The sequence below is a fragment of the Dama dama genome, chromosome 5 (genome assembly GCF_033118175.1).
Source record: "Dama dama isolate Ldn47 chromosome 5, ASM3311817v1, whole genome shotgun sequence".
NCBI lineage: Eukaryota > Metazoa > Chordata > Mammalia > Artiodactyla > Cervidae > Dama > Dama dama.
The window spans coordinates 96717921-96741421 of NC_083685.1; the positions used below are offsets into that span (position 1 = coordinate 96717921).

Consider the following 23501-nt stretch of genomic DNA (forward strand, 5'->3'; position numbering starts at 1 on the left):
TGCCTAGAGAACTTGCTTGGCCTTAGAGCAAACGCTGTACTTTTCTTCACGACAACCTTGTAGTAGATTGACTTTATTGCACCCAGGTGAGCAGACCCAAGTTTGGTTTGGTAACAGTCACAATTGATTAAATCATTGGTTTCCGGTGATTGATTCAACCTCCAGCCCCTCTCCTCTCCCCAAAGGTCAGGTCGATTGGATGGAAATTCCAACCATCTAATTACTTAGTCGGCTTCTCTAGAGACCAGCACCCATCCTTAGGTACTTTCCAAAGAGTCACTTTATTGACATTAAAAACACCTTATTGCTCTTATCATTTAGGAAATTCCAAGCATTCTAGGAGTTCTGTATCAGAAATGGGAATGAAGACCAAATACATATTTATTAAAAATCACAACATTAATATATCTATTAAATAAATTGAATTTATAGTTAAAAACCTTCCAACAATAAAAACTCCAGGTCCAGAGAGCTTTGCTACCAGATGTTTGGGGGCGAAATAATACCAGTTCTACACAAAATCTTCTGGGAACCACGAGAGAGAAGACCCCCCCAGTTCGTTTGATGAAGCCAGTCTTACCAAATAGCTGAAGCCAGGTAAAGATGCTGAGCCAGGTTCGTTTATCTGACGCATAGCCAGCCAAACACCGAGATGTCGAGGTTTGTGGTAGAGGAAGGATTTACCCACAGAGCAGCCAAATGAAGAGAACAAATCTCAGCTCTACCTCCCTTGACGCGAGAGGCTTGGGGTATTTATAAGATGCAGCTGGGAGTGGGGAGTGTGGGGAGCATAAGGAGCATGGAGAAAGGGGATGGAGATAAGCAAATGTTCAACAAGCACCATTCTGCACAATGGACCTAAGGCTTCTTCATGGGACGCACGTCCAGAGAGGGGCAGCAAGTCCAGAGAGGGACAGCATGGCATGTTCTGAGGCTGACGCTACTGGCCTTCTGACCTCAAAAGGTTACTGCACATGCGCACTTGCCCAGTTGGTCTGTAGGTAGTTCCTACCAGTCTCAACAAGCTCTAGCTTGAACTGGAAGCATCTGACTCCAAGTTTCTGAAAAAACAACTTGGGCAAACACCTTATTGTTTAGGCTACATGATGCTTGGAGGACATGCAAGTTTTTGCAGAACCAAAGCAAGCCTACTGTATAGCACAAGGAACTCTAGTCAAAGCTCTCTGGTGACCTAAATGGAAAGGAAATCCATAAAAGAGGGGCCATATGTACATGTACAGCCGATTCACCTTGCTGTAGAGCAGAAACCAACACACAGTATAAAACAACTACACCCCGATAACAATGAATAATAACAAGAAGATGTGCTAGAACACCATTTCCATATGCAATCACATGCGGAAAAAAAATCAGCCCGGGCCCATGCCTCACTCTTCATACAAAAATCAACTTGGAATGGGTCACAGACCTAAATGCAAAATGTGAAAAAATGGGAATTCCCTGGATGTCCAGTGGTTAGGACTCAGTGCTTTCACTGCCATGATCCCTGGTCAAGGAAATAAGATTCTGCAAGCTGTGCAGCCAAACACAAAAAAAGGGAAAAAGTAAAACTTGGAGAAGAAAGCACAGTAGAGAATCTTTATGACCTTTTGTTAGGCATAGACAAACACAATTCATAAAAGAGAAGTGTATCTTATCATAATCGAGAACTTCTGCTCTGCTGAAAACACTGATAAGAAATGAAAAGATATCCTCACTTCCTGAGACCTTGCTTGTTGAGACAAAGTATTTGCAAATCTCATATCTTAGAAAGGTCTTATATCTAGAATATATAAAACACTTTCAAAACAATGAGAAGCAACACACACACACACACAAATGGGCAAAAGATACTTCCCCAAGAAAGATATACAAGGCTCAAAGAAGGACATGAACAGATGCTCATTATAGTCAATAGCAAAGTGTTAACTAAAACCATGATGGTATACTTCTATATACCTACTAGGATGGCCAACACTCCCCACCACCAGTCACCCCATCTCAGCCAGCTGTACTGGCCAGGATGCATTGCAACTGGAACCCTCCTCAAAAAAAAATAAAAATAAAAATAAATCAGAAACTGGAACTGCTAGTGAGAGACTGAATCGACACAAAGGCAATGACCAGAGTCATATAAAGAAAGAGAGCCATGACCTACAACTTCTGAAGCAACCAGCCAGAGAAGTCAAACCACAACCTCTGCAGCAATTGGACCCAAACGGTCAAGACTTGGTCAGTAACTGCCAGCTTCCCTCTCTTTTGCCCCTGTTTCCAATTGCAGATGAACCAGAGAAAGACATACTTGCTCCCCTAACCAATCACACAGGATGCCCCACTTCTATTCAGCTCGCCTACAACCTTTCTATGCCAACAGCTTCCAATCAAGAAATACCTGAAATCTTCCCTTTTTTCCTACTATAAAGCTTGCCAAACGTGAGTGATAATGGCTGGTTCCCTTGCTATATGGTAAGCTCTGAGTAAACAGCCTGCTTGTTCTCGTTTGGGCAATCTTTGTTTATTTCCTCATTGGTGGCAATACAAAATGATAACCACTATTTGTAACTGTTGGGGGGTTTCTTATGAAGTTAAACACACACTTACCATATGATCCAGCAATCTCACTCCTAGGTATTTATCCATGAGGAAACAAATTCCCGTGTGCAAATCTTATAGTAGTCTTATTTATAATCACCCCAAAATATAAACAACCCAATGTCCTTCAAGTGGATAATGGAACCCTGTTTCAGCAAAGAAACAGAGTAGAGGATGATCCTTTCAAGCATGTCATAAGTTTCCTGAAAAAAATCCACTCTCCTAAGGAATGGGATGTCTACAGAGGCTGGTGAACACCAGATATTGAGGTCTTCTGCCACTACTTATTTCACCAGAGAAGTTCTTAGGCCCCAGTGGCTCTAAGTTCACATAAAGCTTCCTGTTGAGACATTCAATTCGAGATTGTACATTCATTCTCTGAAAACTATTTGGGTGATTTGAAAGTAATTAATACAACTTCCCCTTAACTTTGAAGTGGATTCCCTGGGACCATAGAGGGTTCTGTGGAATTAGCATCAGTATCCTGGCATCAACCATCCAAGAGTCCGCAGTAGTGGGGAGGGTGAACTCTTTGCTCAGGATCAGCGTGTAGCTGGTTACACCACCTTTGTTCATTTTGTTGTGTGTGTATGTTTACACCACCTCAGTTCAAACTATCCTGGATAGGTCCTCAAAATGTAGCATGATGATCAATTAGGAACACCCCTGTCCCTTACATTCTAGAGGAAATCTCCTTATACTCCTCAAATTTTCAAAGCCTAGAGAAGTCCAAAAGATTCCCTGAATTTATGTGGCGTCTTCCACAGAAGACTCAGTTTTGTCTCAGTATAACTCTGGCCTCTGACCCCAACTCCCAACATGGGGATGGCTCCTGAGCAAACTTAGATGCAAAATTTGGTTCACATCAGATCACATCACATCAAGTATTTCAGAACATTTATGGAAGGTCCGGAAGGTTTACTGGAGGAAGCACATCACACAGCACAGAATACTCAGCAATCTCTTTGACCTTCTGTCCCCTGTTACCTTTCTCCCCTGACTGTTGGGAGCAATATTTATAATCAGTTAAGTTACATAGCTGGGTCCCACTTTGATGTACTAATACTTGTAAAATACAGTGGAAACATAGGTTAAGGTCCTGATACTTTCTTCCACAATTTCAGCTGGCCCTACTCTGCTTGAGCCTTAGTTTTGGATTTCTGAGCCACAAAGCCTGGGACTGGAAAAGACTCCTGTGCATAGATAATGGCTGTGGAAAAAGACAAGCCACGCCTGTCCCTTTGTGGCCAATGTGTCACCTGTTGACTGTTTGCCCTAAAACCCTGGTTAGCCCCTGTCTGAATTATCTCAGGTGGGTGACCGTTCTTACTGTGTATATGTATTAGTTGTTCAGTTGTGTCCAAATCTGAAACCCCATGGACAACAGCTCACCAGGCTCCTCTGTCCATGGAATTCTCCAGGCAAGAATACTAGATCGGGTTGCTGTTTCCTTTTCCAGGGGATCTTCCCAACACAGGGACTGAACCCAGGTCTCCCTCATTGCAGGTAGATTCTTTCCCATCTGAGCCACCAGAGAAGCCCATCCTTCTTACTACATCTGTGTTATTTGTTAACGCTTCGCTGATTGATCAGTTTTCTAATAGCACTTCCATGGACTTGGTTCAGTCTTCTCTTTTTCAACACTTGGAGTTTCATTCTGCAACAAAAGAGATAAGCAAGGTTGGTAACTGGTACTAATAAAGGAGAAATAGCTGAGTAAGGGGCTTCCCAGGTAGCTCAACTGGTAACGAATCCATCTGCAATGCAGGACATGCAGGAGACATCTTTTAGGACCTAGCTTCAGAAGTCATATGCCATCACTTCTGTCATACTCTATTGGTTACAAAGACCAACTCTGATACAGTCTGGGAGGAGACTATGCAAAGGCATGAATACCATGAGGTATGGGTCCCTGGGGGCTGCTCTGGAACCTGGCTACCACTGTATGCCCTCTGGCCCCTGATAATTCATATTCTTCCCACATGCCAAATACACCCATCCCCTCTCAAGGCACCCCAAAATCTAATCCCATTATTGTATCAGCCTGAAGTCCAGTGACATGAAAGTCACTCAGTTGAGTCCGACTCTTTGCAACCCATGGACTATACAGTCCATGGGATTATCCAGGCCAGAATACTGGAGCAGGTGACGTTTCCTTTCTCCAGGGGATCTTCCCGCCCCAGGAATCAAACTGGGGTCTTACTGCATTGCACACAGATTCTTTACCAACTGAGCTATCAGGGAAGCCCTGAATTCCAGAATTCCATCATCTAAATCAGGTTCAGGCATAGATGAGGCTTCTCAAGTATATATCCTTAAGCATTGTTTCTCCAGTGAAATTCCTCTCCTTCTGAAGAACTGTGAACTAAAGAGGAAGTCAACTGCTTCCCCACCTCCCCCATCCCCTATACAAGGGTGGAAAAGGCATAGGGTAACCTAGTCATTCCTATTCAAAGGGGGAGGGGAGGATCTCCCTAGTTGTCCAGTGGTTAAGACATCCTTGATCAGGCAATTAGATCCCACATGCAGCAACTAAGAGTTCATTTTTAAAATTCTAAAAAGAAAAGACAAATAGAAAACCAAAAGTAGGGAAAATGTCCTGGGTTTGCTTTATTTTTTTAAGCTGCACTGTGCTGCATGTGGGATCTTAGTTCTTGCCTTCTCTGCAGTGGAAGTTCAGAGTCCGAACCACTGGACCACCAGGGAAGTCCCTCAATCACACTTTTAAACTGCAAGAAAATTATTAGGCTTGTGCTATTGCTACAGGTAATGACTTTTATCCACTATATTTCAATTTTTCTGAATTTCATTTAGAAAAGAAAACTGGAACTTCATTTTTGGGGCTTCCCTTATAGCCATACTTGATTATAAGTTACTGCTTTTATGATAGCATTTATCTCATAACCTTGAATCTTGTTCAAGATTAAATTTTTGAGATTATGAAAATAACTCATGCTTCTCTAAACATTTGAAAAATTCTAAAGGATGTAAAAAATGAAAGTCTCTTCTACACCTTTTCCCACTCCATAGAAATAATCCTTGCTAATACTTTGATGTCCACTCTTTCAGCTATTTTTCTATGCTTATTGTGGACACATATTATGCTCATTGTTGACAGAGTTTTTAAAGTTTGAGGAAAATTTTTGTCCTTGGAGAGGACACCCCACAAATATCTGCATTTTACTTGATGCCTGACTTACTAAACATACATCTATAAACAGAACTTTGAAAAATACATTTTAATATTTTAAAAAAAATTTTATTGAAGAATAATTGCTTTACAGAATTTTGTTTTCTGTCAAACATCAACATGAATCAGTCATAGGTATACATATATCCACTCCCTTTTGAACCTCCCTCCCATCTGCCACCCCATCCCATCCACATTTTAATATTTAAACATTGATTGCAGAGTTGATTAAATTTCCTTAAAAAATCTAAACTGCAATTACAAATTTAATATGATGATTCTTTGGAATACACTGTAAATAGTACAGAAAAGAATCACAAAGGCAATGATTAAAAGATTTACTGTTGTTATGCTGCTGCTGCTAAGTCGCTTCAGTCGTGTCTGACTCTGTGCAACCCCACCAGGCTCCCCCGTCCCTGGGATTCTCCAGGCAAGAACACTGGAGTGGGTTGCCATTTCCTTCTCCAATGCATGGAAGTGAAAAGTGAGTGAAGTCACTCAGTCATGTCCGACCCTTAGCGACCCCATGGACTGCAGCCCACCAGACTCCTCCATCCATGAGATTTTCCAGACAAGAGTACTGGAGTGGGGTGCCATTGCCTTCTCCTGGACTGTCGTTATATCTATTTTCAAACACCAATATCATGGATTTAATTACTTCGTTGGTTCTCTTTGTTCTTGTTTTTTTTCTAGGAATAAGATACTTTCTTAAGGTTGTTAAAATACTTCAGATATTTTCTTGGTGTTACCAAAATCTTGCCAGATAACGTCATTCCCTCCAAAGAATATTGTCTCATATCCTCAAATGCACTGAGGCTACAGAATCTCAGGCTTCTCAGCAGACTGATTCACGCTTGGGCCTCAAAGCTTGTTTCTCCCAAGGGGCTATCTTTGCTCCAGTAAAACTTCTCCTGTTACTTCAAAATCTCATTTTCTACATAAGTTAATTTCTGCAATCTCTCTTTCTCCTCTGAAATGATGGATTCCTTTAGTTTCACTTGGCCAGAGTTCTGGAACTCCTTATTTTGTCATTATGATAAATTGACTTACGTGTGCATTACTAATATCTTGTTATGGTTAAGAGGGCTGTCTAGTGCGTTCATCTCCTGGGAGAGGAGGACTGTGCTTGCTTCTCTTTAGGGAATGTGGCTAACTCAGCATCTCAGGACCCTCTTTCTCCTTGGTCACAGAGTGTGAGCGCCAGTGTTGGTTAACGGGTTGGACCTCCTTTCCACCTGGTTACCCTGGGCAGCCAGATGGGCTGCTCTGTCTTCTCTGTTCTTGGGACAGTTTTTATTCTTTTCCTGGGACTACCTGTCACACAAATGCTGTGGTGACCACATCTCCTTGCCCTTTCCATCTCCCCTGGCAACCTTAAGCACTAGCAGAGGTGAGCCAACTTGGGAGGCACGCATGTGCGTGCGCGAGTTTGTGTGTGTGTGTGTGTTTAGATGGAGGGGGCTTCCAGCCACACCCGCCATCTGTCTGCTGGGCCATACGTCGACCCCTCCTTCTTGCATGTTTTCTGCCCAAATCCTCATCTGCTTGCGCCTACCATCTTCCTCCCACCAAGATACTGGTTTGCTCGCCCTACACTACCCCCGCCAGGGCCCCGCCTTCTCGCGATCAGGGCTTAGCTCTGGGAGACGCGGAGCTGGGGGGCCCAGAGCATGGCCAGACGCGGTTGGTTGGAGATCTGCCACCCACACCCTGAACTTCGCAAGGCTTTGGAGGGGCGGGGTCTCGCGCCCGGTTATTTGGCGTCCTCTCTTCTTCCCCCTCAATAGGGGCGAAACGTCTTTGGGCAAGATGGGTCTCTACCGCGTCCGCGTGTCCACCGGGTCCTCGTTCTGCGCGGGCTCCAATAACCAGGTGCACCTGTGGCTGGTCGGCGAGCACGGGGAGGCGGCGCTCGGGTGGCGCCTGCGGCCGGCGAGGGGCAAGGTGAGCTGGTCGGAGCCGGGCGGGGTGCGCTGCGCCCCTGGCCCCCAGGCCCGCGAGTCCCCGAGAGGAGACGCGCCCCAGATGGCCTCCAGCTTTCCCGGGCGGCTTCTGGCGCACGACCCCCGCCCGGAGAGCGCTCGGAGGCCGCTAAGTAAAGCGCTTTAGGGCTGGACGCGGCACACAGCAAGCGCTCAATTTGTTCCTGCCGCCCTGCCTGCTTGGAATTGGGATAGTCCCGTGGTTCCACAGAACTCTGTCTTTTCGGAAAACTCCGGGGTCCTTGGAGCGGACATCCGTCTCCTGTTTCCTCTTCTTAGAAGCTGCTATTTCAGATCTTCTGTAAGGTTGCTAGATCCGACCTTGCAGGCTTTATCTCCGGGATGGAGCGGGAATGGGGACGCGGGAAGCTGGGGAGGAGGAAAGAATCCGACTGGTGCGAGCATTCTGATTTCCCGACCCACCCTCTCTCCCATCACATCTACCTGGTATTCGTCCCTGGCTCCTTTACTTTTTGCCTCTGCCGATCCCCAGATTCCCATCTCCCATCCGGCTCTCCCCAAGACCCCCAGACCCGACGTTTATCCCACGGATGCTTCAGAGAACCGTGCTCACGTGAGGTCCTCCCCTTTTCCCACCTCCCGAACCAGTCCTCTTTTCTCCCAGGTGCACTCGCGCCTCCGCCTCTTTTCGTCTGCGTCTAACCAAAAATCCAGCCTAGTCCAGTTCATCTCTTAGATATTTCTCGCATCCGTGCCCTGATGTCTATCCCACTCTGACCACCAATGGCCCCTCGAACCTACTACATCACCTTCTTCCTCTTCGCCCGCCTCATTGCTCCAGCCCCTGCCCTTCCAACCCCTTCTGCAGTCAGCGATTTCTTCCCAATACATTCCCACCCTGAAAACATCCCTCCAGGGCTTCCCTGGTGGCCCGGTGGTAAAGAATCCAGCTGCCAATGCAGAAGACTCAGCCTCCATCCTTGGTCCGGGAAGATCCCACACGCCTCCGAGCAACTAAGGCCCTGCGCCACATCTATGGAGTCTGTTGTGCTCCAGAGCCAGGTTGCCACAAGTGCTGAGCCCACGGCCCTGGTGACAGGGTAGGGGCATGCGGTAACTGTCTGGTCACCAGTGAGCTCGCCCAGGGCGCAGCCCAGTGCTCCACACAATCAGTGACGTCGGGGAATCATGCCCCTCTCCATCTTCTGTCCCCCACCTCACCCGGGAATTCTATGACCGAGAATGGGGTCGTGGAGCCAACTGCTTGGTGTGTGCGCCCGCTTCCTCTCTGGCTCCTTTTGCGCCCCTTTGCCAGAGGCCCAGAGGGAAGGGCGTCCAGGGCTCATCCGACGATCCCTTCCAGAGACCCCCACTTGCGGATCCTCTTTTGTCGCCGGCAGGAGGTGGAATTCCAGGTGGACGTGTCCGAGTACCTGGGGCGGCTGCTGTTTGTGAAACTGCGCAAACGGCACTTCCTCTCGGATGACGCGTGGTTCTGCAACTGGATCTCCGTGCAGGGACCCGGGGCCAGCGGGAACGAGTTCAGGTTCCCGTGCTATCGCTGGGTGGAGGGCGACGGCGTCCTGAGCCTGCCCGAGGGCACCGGTGAGCAGCGGGGAGCGGGGGGGTGGGCTTGGGAGTGTAAGACCCCCGGGGCTGGAGAGAAGTTAAAGGGGAGGGGATAAGGGAGCGTGGCCTTTGGGGTCACAGAAGAGGCAGGATGCAGCAGCTGGCACAGGGCAGTGGAAGCTGGGAGACGGCAGAGATGCTGAAGGGGGGGGGGGGCAGCCACAAGGGTGGGCTGAGGGTCCCCTGACAGGGACAGGGGAGAGGCTCTCAGGAGGAGCCTCATAGCCCTTGCCCTACTCCCAACTTTCAGGTCGAACGGTGGGCGATGACCCTCAAGGTCTGTTCAAGAAACACAGGGAAGAGGAGCTGGTAGAGAGAAGGAAGCTGTACCGGTCAGCCCCACCCCTGCCTCCTGACCGCACCGCGGAGCTGCTGACCCTTCCCCAGTACCAATGCCTGGTTTCTTTTCCACCTCAGGTGGGGTAACTGGAAGGACGGGTTAATTCTGAATATAGCTGGGGCCACAATAAACGACCTTCCTGTAGATGAGAGATTTCTGGAGGACAAAAGAATTGACTTTGAGGCCTCACTGACCAAGGGGTAAGAACAAGGCAGGCCGGGTGACAGGGATGTTTCCTGGTCCAGTGGTCAGTCCAGGCTTATGGACTTCATAGGGCTGGACCAGCCAAAGAGGGATGCACGGGGCTGTAAAGTTTGATTCTGAGAATAACAAACTCTTCACCCATCCTTCCTCAAAGGCTGGCAGACCTAGCTATCAAAGACTCTTTAAATATTCTGACTTGCTGGAAAAGTCTGGATGACTTCAACAGGATTTTCTGGTGTGGGCAGAGCAAGCTGGCTGGTTAGTACCCCTACCCCAGTATTCATCCCAAGACCCTTACTCCCAGATCCTACCCATTCTAGGGAACTAGGAGTGGGAGACCAGAGGCCTGGTAGGCTGGGGTCAAGTGGGGATGGTTTGGTGGGGGTTGGAAGGACCAGGAGCTCAGATCCCACAGCAAGCTCCACAAATGCCATCCCCAGAGCGGGTGCGGGACTCCTGGAAGGAGGATGCCTTATTTGGGTACCAGTTTCTCAATGGCACCAACCCCATGTTGCTGAGACGCTCCGTTCGCCTTCCTGCCCGCCTGGAGTTTCCTCCAGGGATGGGGGAGCTGCAGGCCGAGCTGGAGAAGGAGCTCCAGGTGAGCACCTAAGAGCCCTCAGGAGACTGCACAGAGGGATGGGGGTGGGGTCAGCGTTTGTGCTGCTGCAGGGTCCACTGTAGACCCAGCCTGCTGCCAGATGGCAAAACGGAATTCCACAGTAGAAATCTTGACTGATCCTGGGGTGACCCTCCATGGCTCTCCTCTCCTAATGAGAATAGCATGCTGTGGAGGGAGAGAATGTGATGGGTGACAGAGTCAAAATGAAGAGCTATAACTGGGGATTTAGGGAGAGTGTGGAGTGAGAGAATCAGGATCAGGGCTGGGGATCTTGATGGGCTCAGCACGGAACAATTCAGAGAGAAAACTCAAGCGATTTTACTAGTGGTCCAGTGGTAAAGAACCCTCCTTCCAAAGCAGGGGACATGTGTTCAAACCTTGGTCAGGTAACTAAGAAACTGCTTGCTGTGATGCAACTAAGCCCGCATGCTGCAACTAGAGAAAGCCTGGGTGCTGCAAGAAGAGCCTTAGTGTTAATGAGTGTTAAGAGCCTCAGTGTTACCCAGCACAGCTCCCCCAAGATAATAGTAGATTTGAAAAAAAGAGAAAACTCATGAGATTTAGGGTGAGACAGACTTGAGCTTGAATCTTGGCTCTGCTGTTTTATAAGCTGTGTGACTTCGGGCAACATATCTATCCTCTCCGATCATCAGTTTCCTCTTTCATAAACCTGGGGCTAATTCAAGTGCAGCTAAGAATTATATGAGGCCGTAAATACAGGAACCATTACCCAGTATTAAATTACCCGGTATTAAACCCAGAACCAAGTTAGTTCTTTCATCCTTTGGGGAATCAGGGCAGGAAGAGATGCCTTACGTTGATGTAGCCCTTTCCCTCTGCCCCGATCCAGCAAGGCACACTATTTGAAGCTGACTTCTCCTTGCTGGATGGAATCAAGGCCAACGTCATCCTGTGCACCCAGCAGTACGTGGCTGCCCCTCTGGTTATGCTGAAACTGCAGCCCGATGGGAAACTCTTACCCATGGTCATCCAGGTGAGAGGACCCAGGCAGTAGGGGAGTGGCAGCGGTCAGATAGAGAACGCTAAGTGACTTTGGAAAAAGAGGGAAGCATTTAAACATGCAAGGGGTGCGGGAGTCTGCTGTGCGCTGGCCCTCACCCCTCCCTTCCCCCCACTCTTGTCCTCGCTCCAGCTCCAACTGCCACACAAGGGGTCCCCACCCCCACCGCTTTTCCTGCCCACGGATCCCCCGATGACCTGGCTCCTGGCCAAGTGCTGGGTCCGGAGCTCTGACTTCCAGCTTCACGAGCTGCACTCTCATCTCCTGAGGGGACACTTGATGGCTGAGGTCATCGCTGTGGCCACCAGGAGGTGCCTTCCGTCTATACATCCTATGTACAAGGTAACGCTTTAAACTGCCTCCCCCCGCCCCCAGACTCTCTACCCCACAGTAAGGTTCCATCTCTGGAGGCACCTTCTCTGTGGAACCTCAGCGTTTGGGGAGAAAACCAATAAAAGACAAGTGAACAAGACGTGAGAGCGTGGCTTATCACTTGCTGAGGAGATAACAGTGACTCCCTGATGGGGTGGGGAGTGGTGGGAGGGTGAGGGGTGGGGAGTGAGAAATCTTACACTTTTTATGTATAAAGCACAGTTACATATAGAGTATATAAACAGAATACACAATGACTGAGGATTCCCTCCAACAAGAGGGGACCGTGCAAATAATATAGAAGACTTTTCCAGTCAGTTTTGAAGGGTTCTCAAATAGTAGTAACACAGAGGCCAGTTACAGGGGCTCAGGTCAACAAGAGCAGCGTGGCTTATTACAACTAGAATAGGGTGTTCATCCATTAAGTTTTCTTGAGAGCCTCTGACGTGGCAATAAAAAGCCATGCTAGATGCCAGTGCTAAGCCAGACAGGCAAGGTCCTAGTCTTTGGGGGTTGTCATTTCCATTAAGGGCTAACAGACAGTATTGTAATAGATCAGCTGTGATGAGTCCACTACAGAGAATCAGAGCAGGGTGATGTGATAGTGAGTTTAGACTGGGTGGTTGGGAAATGCTCCTTTAAGGAGGTGGAAAAGAGAATGAAATTATATGGATGGACTTCCCTGGTGGTCCAGTGATTAAGAGTCCCTCTGCTAGTGCAGGAGACATGGGTTCAGTTCTCATTCAGGAAGATGCTGACGACTAAGCTGGTGGGCCACAACTACTGAGACCACATGCCTAGAGCCCAGGCCCCACAACAAGAGAAGCCATCACAATGAGAAGTCCCTGCTCCCCAAAGGAGAGGAGCTTCCCCTTGCCTCAACTAGTGAAAGCCCGAGTGCAGCCAGGAAGACCTAGTGCAGCCAAAAGTAAATAAATAATAAAAAGAAACTACAGGGAGCCAGTCATAGGATGAGGAAGGGGCACATTGCTCTAGGCAGAGGGAACAAACAGTGCCAAGGTCTTGAGGCAGGAACAAGCTTGGTGTGCTTGAAGGTCAGAAAGACAATGAGTGTAATGGACAAAGGGGAGGGAACTGGGTGAAGTTCTGGAGGTAGTGAATCAGATCATGTTCTGGGGGAGGCAAAAAATCTTATTTTTTTTGTATAAAGGATATATGTATATAGAGTACATTACCAATGGCATGTCTGTAGCACAATGTCATGGGGCAGGTGAGAGTACAAAAAAAATCTAAGAAGCCTCCTTAGAGAAGTGATAATGAAAAAAAGGTGGAGAGACATTGAGCTAGACTTTGATCGGTCTTACACGAAGAGAAAAGGAGAATGGCTTCCTTCAATTATCAAAGGACATTATTGTCGAGAGGCCACTGGACTTCAGTCTGCTTTTCCTGAAGACTTCCCTGCCTTTTAGCCCGTATTTCCTTCAGGGACCAGCCACAGCTGTCTTCTGACCCTGTCCTTCCCTGTTCCTCTGCCTCCAGCTTCTCATTCCACACCTGCGATACACCATGGAAATTAACATCCGGGCCAGGACTGGGCTGGTCTCTGACTCCGGAGTCTTCGACCAGGTAAGAGGAGAGGAAGTGGGATTCACGCTCCCTCTGGCCTGAGGGCAGGTAGATTTGCCTGACCACGCTGTCTTTGCCTCTCAGGTGGTGAGCACAGGTGGGGGCGGCCATGTGGAGCTGCTCCAGCGAGCAGGAGCCTTTCTAACCTATAGCTCCTTCTGTCCCCCTGATGACCTGGCTGACCGGGGGCTCCTGGGAGTCAAGTCTTCTTTCTATGCCCAAGATGCCCTGAGGCTCTGGGAAATTCTCTCTCGGTGAGGTGGGAGGAAGGCAGGGGTGGTGGTGGGGGGAGGCTGGGAGAAGAGGAGGTCTGTGCCCCAGCCAGGGGGCTGCAGGCCCTGGCATGGCCACGTGGGTAAGGAGTAGAGGGCCTGGGGGCTCTGTGCTGTCAGCCTCCACTCTCCCACCCTGACCCCTCCTCTGGCAGCTACGTGGAGGGGATTGTGAGTCTCCACTATAAGACGGACGAGTCTGTGAGAGATGACACTGAGCTGCAGGCCTGGTGTCGAGAGATCACTGAGATCGGGTTGCTGGGGGCCCAGGACCGAGGTAGGATGAGCCCCAAGACTCCAACATGTGACTCCTCCCTAGAACTTCCCCAGAATCCTCTCTACTTCTATGAAACCTTCCAGAAGCATTTCCAACTCCTATGAACACACCCAAAGCTTTCCCAGACTCCTTTTCCTCTCAGCTAGAGGCAGGTCTCCATCCTGTGCAGGGGGAGCCCCTCTAGGTCCCAGATGCAGTGAGACCAGTGCTGCTCTCCAAGAAAAAACAAAACAAACAGCCCTGATTTATAGCATTTGCCCATCCCCATGGTGTAAATAGTCCCACTGTGACTACCAGGGTGATGTCAACTGGCTTGCTAAATACTTGAACATCTGACATCCTTGGTCCCTGTGAGCCAGTGTGAGCTGCACCAGCACCCCACTGAGTGGGACCCTCCCAAAAGTCTCCCTGCTTCCACCACCCCAACCCACACTCAAGTCACTGCCCACCATGGTTACTGACAGCCCTTGGTCTCCTTCTCACCTCTCTTGTTCTCCTCCTCAGTTCCTATGAGCTCTGCCTCTAGCCTTGGCCTCCCAGCTTCTAACTCTCCTTATCCACTGCAGGGTTTCCTGTCACCCTACAGTCCAAGGACCAGCTTTGCCACTTTGTGACCATGTGTATCTTCACCTGCACTGGCCAGCACTCCTCCACTCACCTGGGTCAGGTACTTATCACAGAGGGCCAGCTGGGCATTTGTGCCTGGAGTGGGGAAGGGGGCCATGTGCAGGTGGGCTAAGGGATTCTCATACTTAGCAGACAGTGAGTTTAGATATTTGCCCTTTGTAGCTGGACTGGTACTCTTGGGTCCCTAACGCACCCTGCACAATGCGGCTGCCCCCACCGACCACCAAGGATGTGACACTGGAGAAAGTGATGGCGACACTGCCGAACTTCCATCAGGCTTCTCTCCAGATGTCCATCACTTGGCAACTGGGCAGACGCCAGCCCATCATGGTGAGAGCTAGGTGCTGGGTCCCGAGGAAGGGGGCAGGTACAGGGAGGTGTGGGACTCCAAACTGAGGGACAGTAAAGCTCTCAGCTGCCTTTTCTCTCTGTCCCAGGTGGCTCTGGGTCAGCATGAGGAAGAGTACTTCTCAGGCCCTGAGCCCAAGGCTGTGCTAAAGAAGTTCAGGGAGGAGCTGGCTGCCCTGGAAAAAGACATCGAGATCCGGAATGCCCAGCTGGACTGGCCCTATGAATACCTGCGGCCCAGCCTGGTGGAAAACAGCGTGGCCATATGAGCACCCCCAGCCATGGGTTGTTTCAGCCCTCTTCCACCAAACCCCATCCTGTTCCCAACCTCCACCTTCCCCCAAATCACCTTTCCACTGTCCACACCCACCATAAACAAATCTGACTTTAGATACACCACCTAGGGAAGTTATTCCCATTTCTTCCTCCCTGCCCCTGCCCTTCCTCCTTGATCATTCAGATCTCCCATTGAGCAGGTAATAGCCACATTTATACAAACAGTTTCAAGAATAGAATAGGGTATAATACATATTACTCCATACCTTTAGAATCAAGTATGACTTTGAACCTAAATTGAGTTTAATGACAAGAAAAATGGCATTTTAGACTAAGGAAAGAAAAGAATTTAGTCCAAACTCCTAAATCAAGGGCTTCCCCGGTGGCTCAGTGGTAAAGAATCCACCTGCAATGCAGGAGATGCAGGTTTGATCCCTGGGTAGGGAAGATCCCCTGGAGGAAGGCATGGCAACCTGCTCCAGTATTCTTGCCTGGAGAATCCCATGGACAGAGCCTGGAGGGCCATGGTCCATTGGGTCACAAAGAGTTGGACACAACTGTAGTGACTGAGCATGCACACATGCATCCCAAGTCAAATACTGGCAGAAGAATATACAGCATAACTTTTTAACCGGGTGGGATTCACCACTTGTCCTGAAACCAGACACAACACGAAGCAATTAACATTAACACAGCAGTTCTCACAATTTTCATTTCATGACTCACTCAGTTAGAAAATGATCAATGGAAGGAAACTGGTTAAACTACAGAAACTACTCTCAGCTGGAGGTATCTGGCCTGTGTTTTGCCCAAGGGATCCTTATCTGTAACCCATTTGCACTTCATCATTTGGGAAGCACCAAATAAAAATGATTAGCTAGAAAAGTACTAAAAATCTCATTATTTTAACAAGCGACAACAAAGGCGTCAGTAAAATCCAACTTCTGTATCTGATTAAAATTTTGGAAAAATAAACGAGGAAATTTGATTTCTTAATATGATTGTCTGTGGATATTTTAAAATAGAAACCAACAGTAAACATAAGCCAGAGTGTTTCCTTTACAGTACGATCAAAGTTGCTTCTTGCTTCTGATTCTGTTTTGTTTGGCAGAAGACATATGGGTGATGCTTGGTCTGATCCTTGAAGGAAGAATAGGAAATAAACAGTGGAGAGGTGGGAGTAGAATTTAATGATGGGGTCTATCTCAGTTCAGTTCAGTTGCTCAGTTGTGTCCAACTCTTTGCAACCCCATGGACTGCAGCACGCCAGGCTTCCCTGTCCATCACCAACTGGAGCTTGCTGGAGCTTGCTCAAACTCATGTCCATCGAGTAGGTGATGCCATCCAACCATCTCATCCTCTGTCGTCCCCTTCTCCTCCTGCCTTCAATCTTTCCCAGCATCAGGGTCTTTTCCAAGGGGTCTATCTAGGAGAACCCAAAGGGGCTTCCCTGGTGGCTCAGATGGTAAAGAATCTGCCTGCAGTGCAGGAAACCTAGGTTTGATCCCTGGGTCAGGAAGATCCCCTGGAGAAGGGAATGGCTACCCACTCCAGTATTCTTGCCTGGAAAGAGGGGCAGTCTCCAGAACAATGTGATTCACGTCAGGAAATTAGGCTTGAAACCCTTAGGAAACAGCCACGAAGAACTGTAAGTAAGGGTATGACAGGGTCCTGGAAGTCACACCCATAGAGGCATCCCTTCTCCTTGGAGGCCACACCCACTCTCTCCATAGAGGCCAGAGAGAGGTGGGGGAGAGAAATTAGGAGTATAGGATTAAAATATAGAAACTACTATACATGAAATAGATAAGCAACAAGGATTTACTGTATAGCACTGGGTATTACACCAAATATCTTGTAATAACCAGTAATGTAACCTACCAAAAAAAAAAAAATCCTGGAATCACACTGCTGTACACCTAAAAGTAACACAAGATTGTGAGTCAACTAAACTTTAATTTAAAAAAACAGTATGCTTGCCAAAGTTGTCAGTCCCCCAAGGACTGGCACTATACGTACTTCAAGGATAACAAAGAAAGATAATTTCCTTCAGAAAGGAGTATCTTTGAATTTGAGATATTACAAAGGTCATGAAATCTTCCAAGTTAAACAGAGTGTCTATTTTGTTTAATTATAAGAAATCAATGAGCACTTGTAAAAACCTAAGATGACAAAGTGGCAGGACTTCCTGGTGGTCCAGTGGCTAAGACCCCAAGCTCCCAACCTAGGGGCCCTGGTTCAGTCCCTGGTCAGGGAACTATATCCCTCATGCCCACGGGGCAAGAGTTCACATGCCTCAAGGGAAAAAAAAGATCCTGCATGCTGTAACAAAGATGGAAGACCCCTTGTGCCAAAATTAAGACCCAGCGTAGCCAAATAAATGAATATTAAAAAAAAAAAAAAAGGAAAAGTGCAAAGACTAACTGGGCTGGGGCTAGATAGAGATAATACCAAATTGACAGTGTTCTCTTTGTTTAGTTTTTAAAAAATTTTTGGCCATGCTGTGCAGTGTGTGGGATCTTAGTTCCCCAAGCAGGGATGGAACCCACATCCCCTGCAGTGCAAGGCAGATTCTTAACCACTGGACCACCAGGGAAGTCCCCTAGATATGTCTTTTTAAAAGGCTAAAACAAACATCACTTTCTAAATTCCCTATACTTGCTTTATAGGTCAGAAAAGTTACACCACACTATTATTAAAAATATATAAAAGTGAGAAGGAAATGGCAACCCACTCCAGTATTCTTGCCGGAAGAATCCCATGTACAGAGGAGCCTGGAGGGCTACAGTCCATGGGGCTGCAAGAGTCGGACACGACTTAGTGACTAAATCATACATGTGTTCAACTAAATTGGTGCAATTTAAATTTAAAAAATCTTTATAAACTAGCTCTTATAAGTATTAGATAAAATTGAAAAATATGTGTAGCTATGAGTTATTCCATTTATACTATCTGGGTAGAAAGTTTTAAGATGGCATATATTTCTGACCCTGCCGCTGGGAAAGGCTGAAGGCAAAAGAAGAAGGAGCCAGCAGAGGAAGAGCTTGTTAGATAGCACCACCAACTGCATCCCCTTGAATTTGAGCAAACTCTGCGAGATGGTGGAGGACAGATGAGGCTGGTGTGCTACAGTCCATGGGGTCACAAAGAGTCGGACATGACTTTGCAACTGAAGGCCAACAATTTTTCTGATGAGTGCTTATTCTCAATAATGATTATGTTTTATGGTATTAGTTTAAGCATACTTTCTAAAATTCTTTTTTTAAAGTTTTTATTTATTTATTTATTTGCCTTGCCAAGTTTTAGTTGCGGCATTTGAGATCTTTACTTGTGGCCTGTCAATTCTTAGTTGTGGCATGTGGGATCTAGTTCCCAGACCAGGGGTAGAACCTGGGCCCCCTGCATTGGGAGCACGGAGACTTAGCCACTGGACCACTAGGGAAGTCCTAGTAATTTCTAAAATTCTTAATTGCTTATGAGACCTTAATGTAAATCAAAGTTGAGGTAACTGAGTGGGTAGTTTTATTTTATATGGAGGCTACTAGTGAAATTAAAACTTACAGAGCAGAGGAAAGAAAGCATGGTCATTGTACAGCTTCCAGCTATCTTCTTGACTAACATATATATATATATAGATATATTTTTTTTTAGGAGAACCAGTAAAACTCATTTAAAAGAACCAATGCTTCCCATGCGCTTTCCATGTGTGCAGTTAAAGAATCCACCTGCCAGTGCAGGAGACTTGGGAGATTTGGGTTCTATCTCTGGGGCAGGGAGGAGGAAATGACAACCCACTCCAGTATTCTTGCCTGGAAAATCCCATGGACCAAGGAGCCTGGTGGGCTATAGTCCATGGGGTCACAAAGAATTGGACACGATGGAGCGCACACACACACACACACACACACACACAATGCTTCCCATACTGATGAATTTCTTAGTCTCAGTGAGGGGAGAAAATTCTGGGTCCTGTAAGGGGACAGAGCGTGAGAATGGGTGAGACATATATTGGAACTAACCCAGCTTTCTTATGTCTCTGGGTCTTAGTTTCTTCCTGTGCAAAATGCCCAGGTTTTATGGCAGCTAAACTTCCTTTATATCACCCAGAACTGTACCTGGCAATTTACTGCTCAATCTATGAAGCTATTAGAATCACACCCACATGTGACACAACATACTGAACTCAGAATCTCTGTTAAGCCCACCTATATCAACAATTTCAGCTTGATGTAAAATAATGCTCCTCTTCCCTTGGCTGGCTGCCCTCAAAATCTGCTTCCCAGAAAAGTCCTTGGAATTGTGTTGACAGTAATAAACAAAATATCTCTGATCTTCTCAACATGCAAATTTTCTCTTCCAGAATCTGGTATGCACTTAAGTGTGGTTTACATTTACATGTCACTGGTCCCTTTCTGAGGACTTGCTCTTGTTGAGGAGGGGGTCCTGAGGGGAGCTGCTGGTTGGTTTTCTCGCACGGGATTTTCCTCTAGTGAGGTGGCTCCATCGTGTCTAAGCCAGTGAAGGGGAAGGGAGGGGAGGTTCATCTCTAACAGGACCAATGCCAGGAGCCTGACTCCCTTTCTTGGATATACACTTAACTATGGAATTTCACCTAACGGGGAGAGTAGAAAATAAAGTTCCTATGAACTTTCTTTCCAGGCAATAACCCAACTGACTAAGTAATATAAGATAACATGCAATGATAACATAACTGTTTTGGATACGAATAAACATTCTATTACATAACAGTGTTTGAAGCAAAGCATTTGGAGCTTGGCTAGCAGCTTCTTTTTTTTTTTAACAAACAAATTTTTTATTAATTTTAATTAGATTTTAAGCTGCTTTTGTCTTTGGAGGCTATTATAAAGAAAACCGAATTAAATCCACTTCGATGTCTACTGATTTTTTTTTTATGAAACTTGTATGATGCTGGCAGGTCCTATCGCAGCTCTATAAAACAAAAGCCACCTGCAATAATATCTATCCTGACCTTCCACTCTGCAGCTTTCTTTTGAATATGTTCTCTAGTTGAGGATTTGTGTAGAGAATATACTGCTGTTCTCGCCATTTCCAAAGCAGTCTTCAGAAATGCCATATCTGTCCCTTTATTATTTTTGGTCCCAAAAGGAGGATCCATAATTTCTGTATCAAATGATTTGGGCACTCTGTTAGATAATGAGCGTACATCACATTGAACCATATCTACATTTGTTAACTCAAACTCTTCTACATTCCTATTAAATATTTCCAATGCATCTTCATCTATGTCAAATCCAACACACAACCCTGCTCCTAGCATTGCAGTTCCAATGCTAAGCACTCCACAGCCACATCCTAGATCTGCAACCACTTTATTTTCAATGTCATCATATGTATTATGGATTGTATAGAGCATACATGCTGCAATGTGCGGCCTGGCTGGATACTGTTCTAGAAGGAGCTTGGGCTTTTCGAATCCATCCACTTGTTGCAGGCGACTCTCTAGTTCCTTAAGCCTTAATTTCTTCCTTTTTAAAAAAGTGTGCGCAGGGTTTAAAGGCGCTGGATCTGTAGAGAAACCTACTTCGCCTGCATCTCCCCACCAACCCCTATCCCCCGTATCTTTTTCAGCGCCACTGGCTGAGGGCCAACCTGAGGACACCCAGCCCAAGGGGTTCCCGCTCTTCTCCTAGCGCCAGCAGCGGGTGGAGGCCGCGGCCAGGCTTCAACCCGCCTACAAGGTATCCCGCACGGTTACACGACTGGAGTCGCCGAGGGATCCACACGCCATGTTCCCGCACTTCCAGAAGCTGCTTCGCCTCTCTAGCAGCTTCTCATCTTCATAAAAATTATTGATTTCTTTTTGGTTGCGCTGGGTCTTCACTGCCGTGTGCAGGCTTTCTCTAGTTGTAGTGAGCGAGGACTACTCTTTGTTGGGGAACACGGGCTTCTCAATATGGTGGCTTCTCTTGTGGTGGAGCCCAGGCTCTAGGGTGCATGGGCTTCAGTAGCTGCAGCTCAAGGGTCCCCTACATTGGCAGGTGGATTCTTACTCACTGGGCCACCAGGGAAGTCCACTAGCAGCTTTTTAAAAGCAACATTAGGTGGCAGTCAACTCTAAAAGAGCAGAGGAAGGAGAGTAGTGACTCTCCACATTTGGTGAGGCTCCCAGATTTCTAACCTATCATGCGACAGGGAGTGAGTCTGAGGGAGAATTATTATCTTATTGTAAATCCGGGTCTTTCTCTAGTGAGGTGGTAACACCATGTCTAAGCCAGGAGGAGGAGCATCTTCAGGAAAAGGTTAATAAGGACTTTCAATCCACTTCCTCTTGCCAATTGGAGGCAGACCAGTCATTCAAAATTCACAGCTCTCACTGGGGAAGCAGGGTGCTTAGAAAGTTGAAGCACCAGTGTTTCCCTGAGGGTGAGAAGTAGTTCAGGCTGGCGGAGAGCATTTAGACATTCCTTTTTCCACCCAGGATCTGCCCTCCTGACCGAAACTGTTAGAACCTATGTCAGAGAACCAAGCTAAGACACTCAATCCATTGGCCATGGTGGTGCAATTCCAGTCATGACCCCAGAATGAATGCTGAGGCTCGGGGCACCCAGCTTGACTCTGATAGACATGATCTCCTGGTAACTGTGTGAAACACAGATATCTGGGGGCCAAGCTCAGAACAAAGTCCAGAAGCAGAGGCTAGGAGCCAGAGAAACGTGGTGCTGAGCCAGGGCCAGGATCTGAGAGGGAGAGAGGGGGCCACTGGGCATCGTGGATCAGAGACGCAGCATCCCAGGGCACAATGTTGGTCTCTGCGAAGGTAGATCCATCCTTAACTACGAGCTGAAGAGAGGCATTTGTGACTGGGGAGGAACAGTGTGTGTGTTAGTCACTTAGTGGTGTCTGACTCTTTGTGACCCCATCGACTGTAGCCCACCAGGCTCCTCTGTCCATGGGATTCTCCAGGCAAGAACACTGGAGTGGATTGCCATTTCCTTCTCCAGGGGATTTTCCTAATCCAGGGATTGAACCCAGGTCTCCTGCATTGCAGGCAGATTCTTTACCGTCTGAGCTATAGGGAAGCTGAAGAGAGACATTTGTGACTGGGGAGGAACAGTAAAGCCAACAAAAGGGGCCAGTCCTCTCTACCCCATCTCTCCTGCTCACCCTGACCTTGGGCTATAGATGCACACACTCCTGATGCCTAAATTTACACCATTACTTGGACTTCAAGTCCCTTTCTTCTCAGTTAAGAAGCAATTCCTGGGGTTTCCTCCTGGTCCATTGGTTGAGAATTCGCCTGCCAACGCAGGGGACATGGGTTTGATCCCTCGTCTGGGAAGATCCCATTTGCTGCGAAGCAACTAAGCTGGTCCACCACAAGAACTGAACCAGCGCTCTAGAGCCCATAGAGCCCGTGAGCTGCAGCTACTGAAACCTGAGCTCTGGAGCCCATGCTCCGAAACAAGAGAAGCCACCACAGTGAGAAGCCTGCACACCGAAACTAGTAGCCCCTGCTCCCTGCAACTAAAGAAAGCCCACGCAGCAACGAAGACCAAGCACAGTCAAAATAAATAAATACATCTTAAGGGGGAAAAAAGAAGCAATGCCTCCATTAGTGATGGACAATGTGCTTCATCTATGAGAAGTGAACCTGACTGCTTGAGTCCCAGGGCATTTAACCATCCTGCCCTATATCATTTAATTATCTGCCCTATATCACCCCGTCCCCACTTTATTTTCTTGGGTTCCAAAATCACTGTGGACAGTGACTATAGAAATAAAATTAAAAGATGCTTGCTCCTTGGAAGAAAAGCTATGATAAACCCAGACAGCACATTAAAAAGCAAAGACATCACTTTGCCAACAAAGATCTGTCTTGTCAAAGTTATGGTTTTTCTAGTAGTCATGTATGGATGTGAGAGTTGGACCACAAAGAAGGCTGAGGGCTGAAGATCTGATGCTGTCAAACTGTTGTCCTGGAGAAGACTCTTGATTCCTTGGACAGCAAGGAGATCAAACCAGTCAATCCTAAAGGAAATCAATCCTGAATATTCATTGGAAGGACTGATGCTGAAGCTGAAGCCCCAATACCTTGGCCACCTGATGCAAAGGACTGACTCATTAGAAAAGACCCTGATGCTGGGAAAGATTGAAGGCAGGAGGAGAAGGGGATGACAGAGGACAAGATGGTTGGATGGCGTCATTGACTCAATGGACGT

The 23501-nt window shown here is 47.3% G+C and overlaps 2 protein-coding genes and 1 long non-coding RNA gene across 3 annotated transcripts in view; 1 reads left to right on the plus strand and 2 right to left on the minus strand.

Annotated features, from left to right (window-relative positions):
* Nucleotides 1–257: 257 nt before the first annotated feature.
* Nucleotides 258–23501, minus strand: part of LOC133057141 (uncharacterized) — a 109110-nt gene continuing 85866 nt past the window's right edge. Inside the window, exon 4 of the long non-coding RNA XR_009692974.1 lies at nt 258–4249. This is a non-coding gene — a long non-coding RNA (uncharacterized LOC133057141). The remainder of the gene's footprint in view (nt 4250–23501) is intronic.
* Nucleotides 7092–16288, plus strand: LOC133057136 (polyunsaturated fatty acid lipoxygenase ALOX15). The gene is made up of 14 exons (XM_061143269.1): nt 7092–7726; nt 9126–9330; nt 9605–9686; nt 9772–9894; nt 10053–10156; nt 10339–10499; nt 11371–11514; nt 11674–11883; nt 13414–13500; nt 13585–13754; nt 13928–14049; nt 14616–14716; nt 14839–15006; nt 15114–16288. Exons 1-14 carry the CDS (start codon nt 7196–7198, stop codon nt 15291–15293), a joined length of 2388 nt encoding a protein of 795 aa, XP_060999252.1. The 5' UTR covers nt 7092–7195; the 3' UTR covers nt 15294–16288.
* Nucleotides 20110–20895, minus strand: LOC133055957 (rRNA N6-adenosine-methyltransferase METTL5-like). The gene has a single exon (XM_061141038.1). The coding sequence runs from the start codon at nt 20693–20695 to the stop codon at nt 20240–20242; it is 456 nt and encodes a 151-aa protein (XP_060997021.1). The 5' UTR covers nt 20696–20895; the 3' UTR covers nt 20110–20239.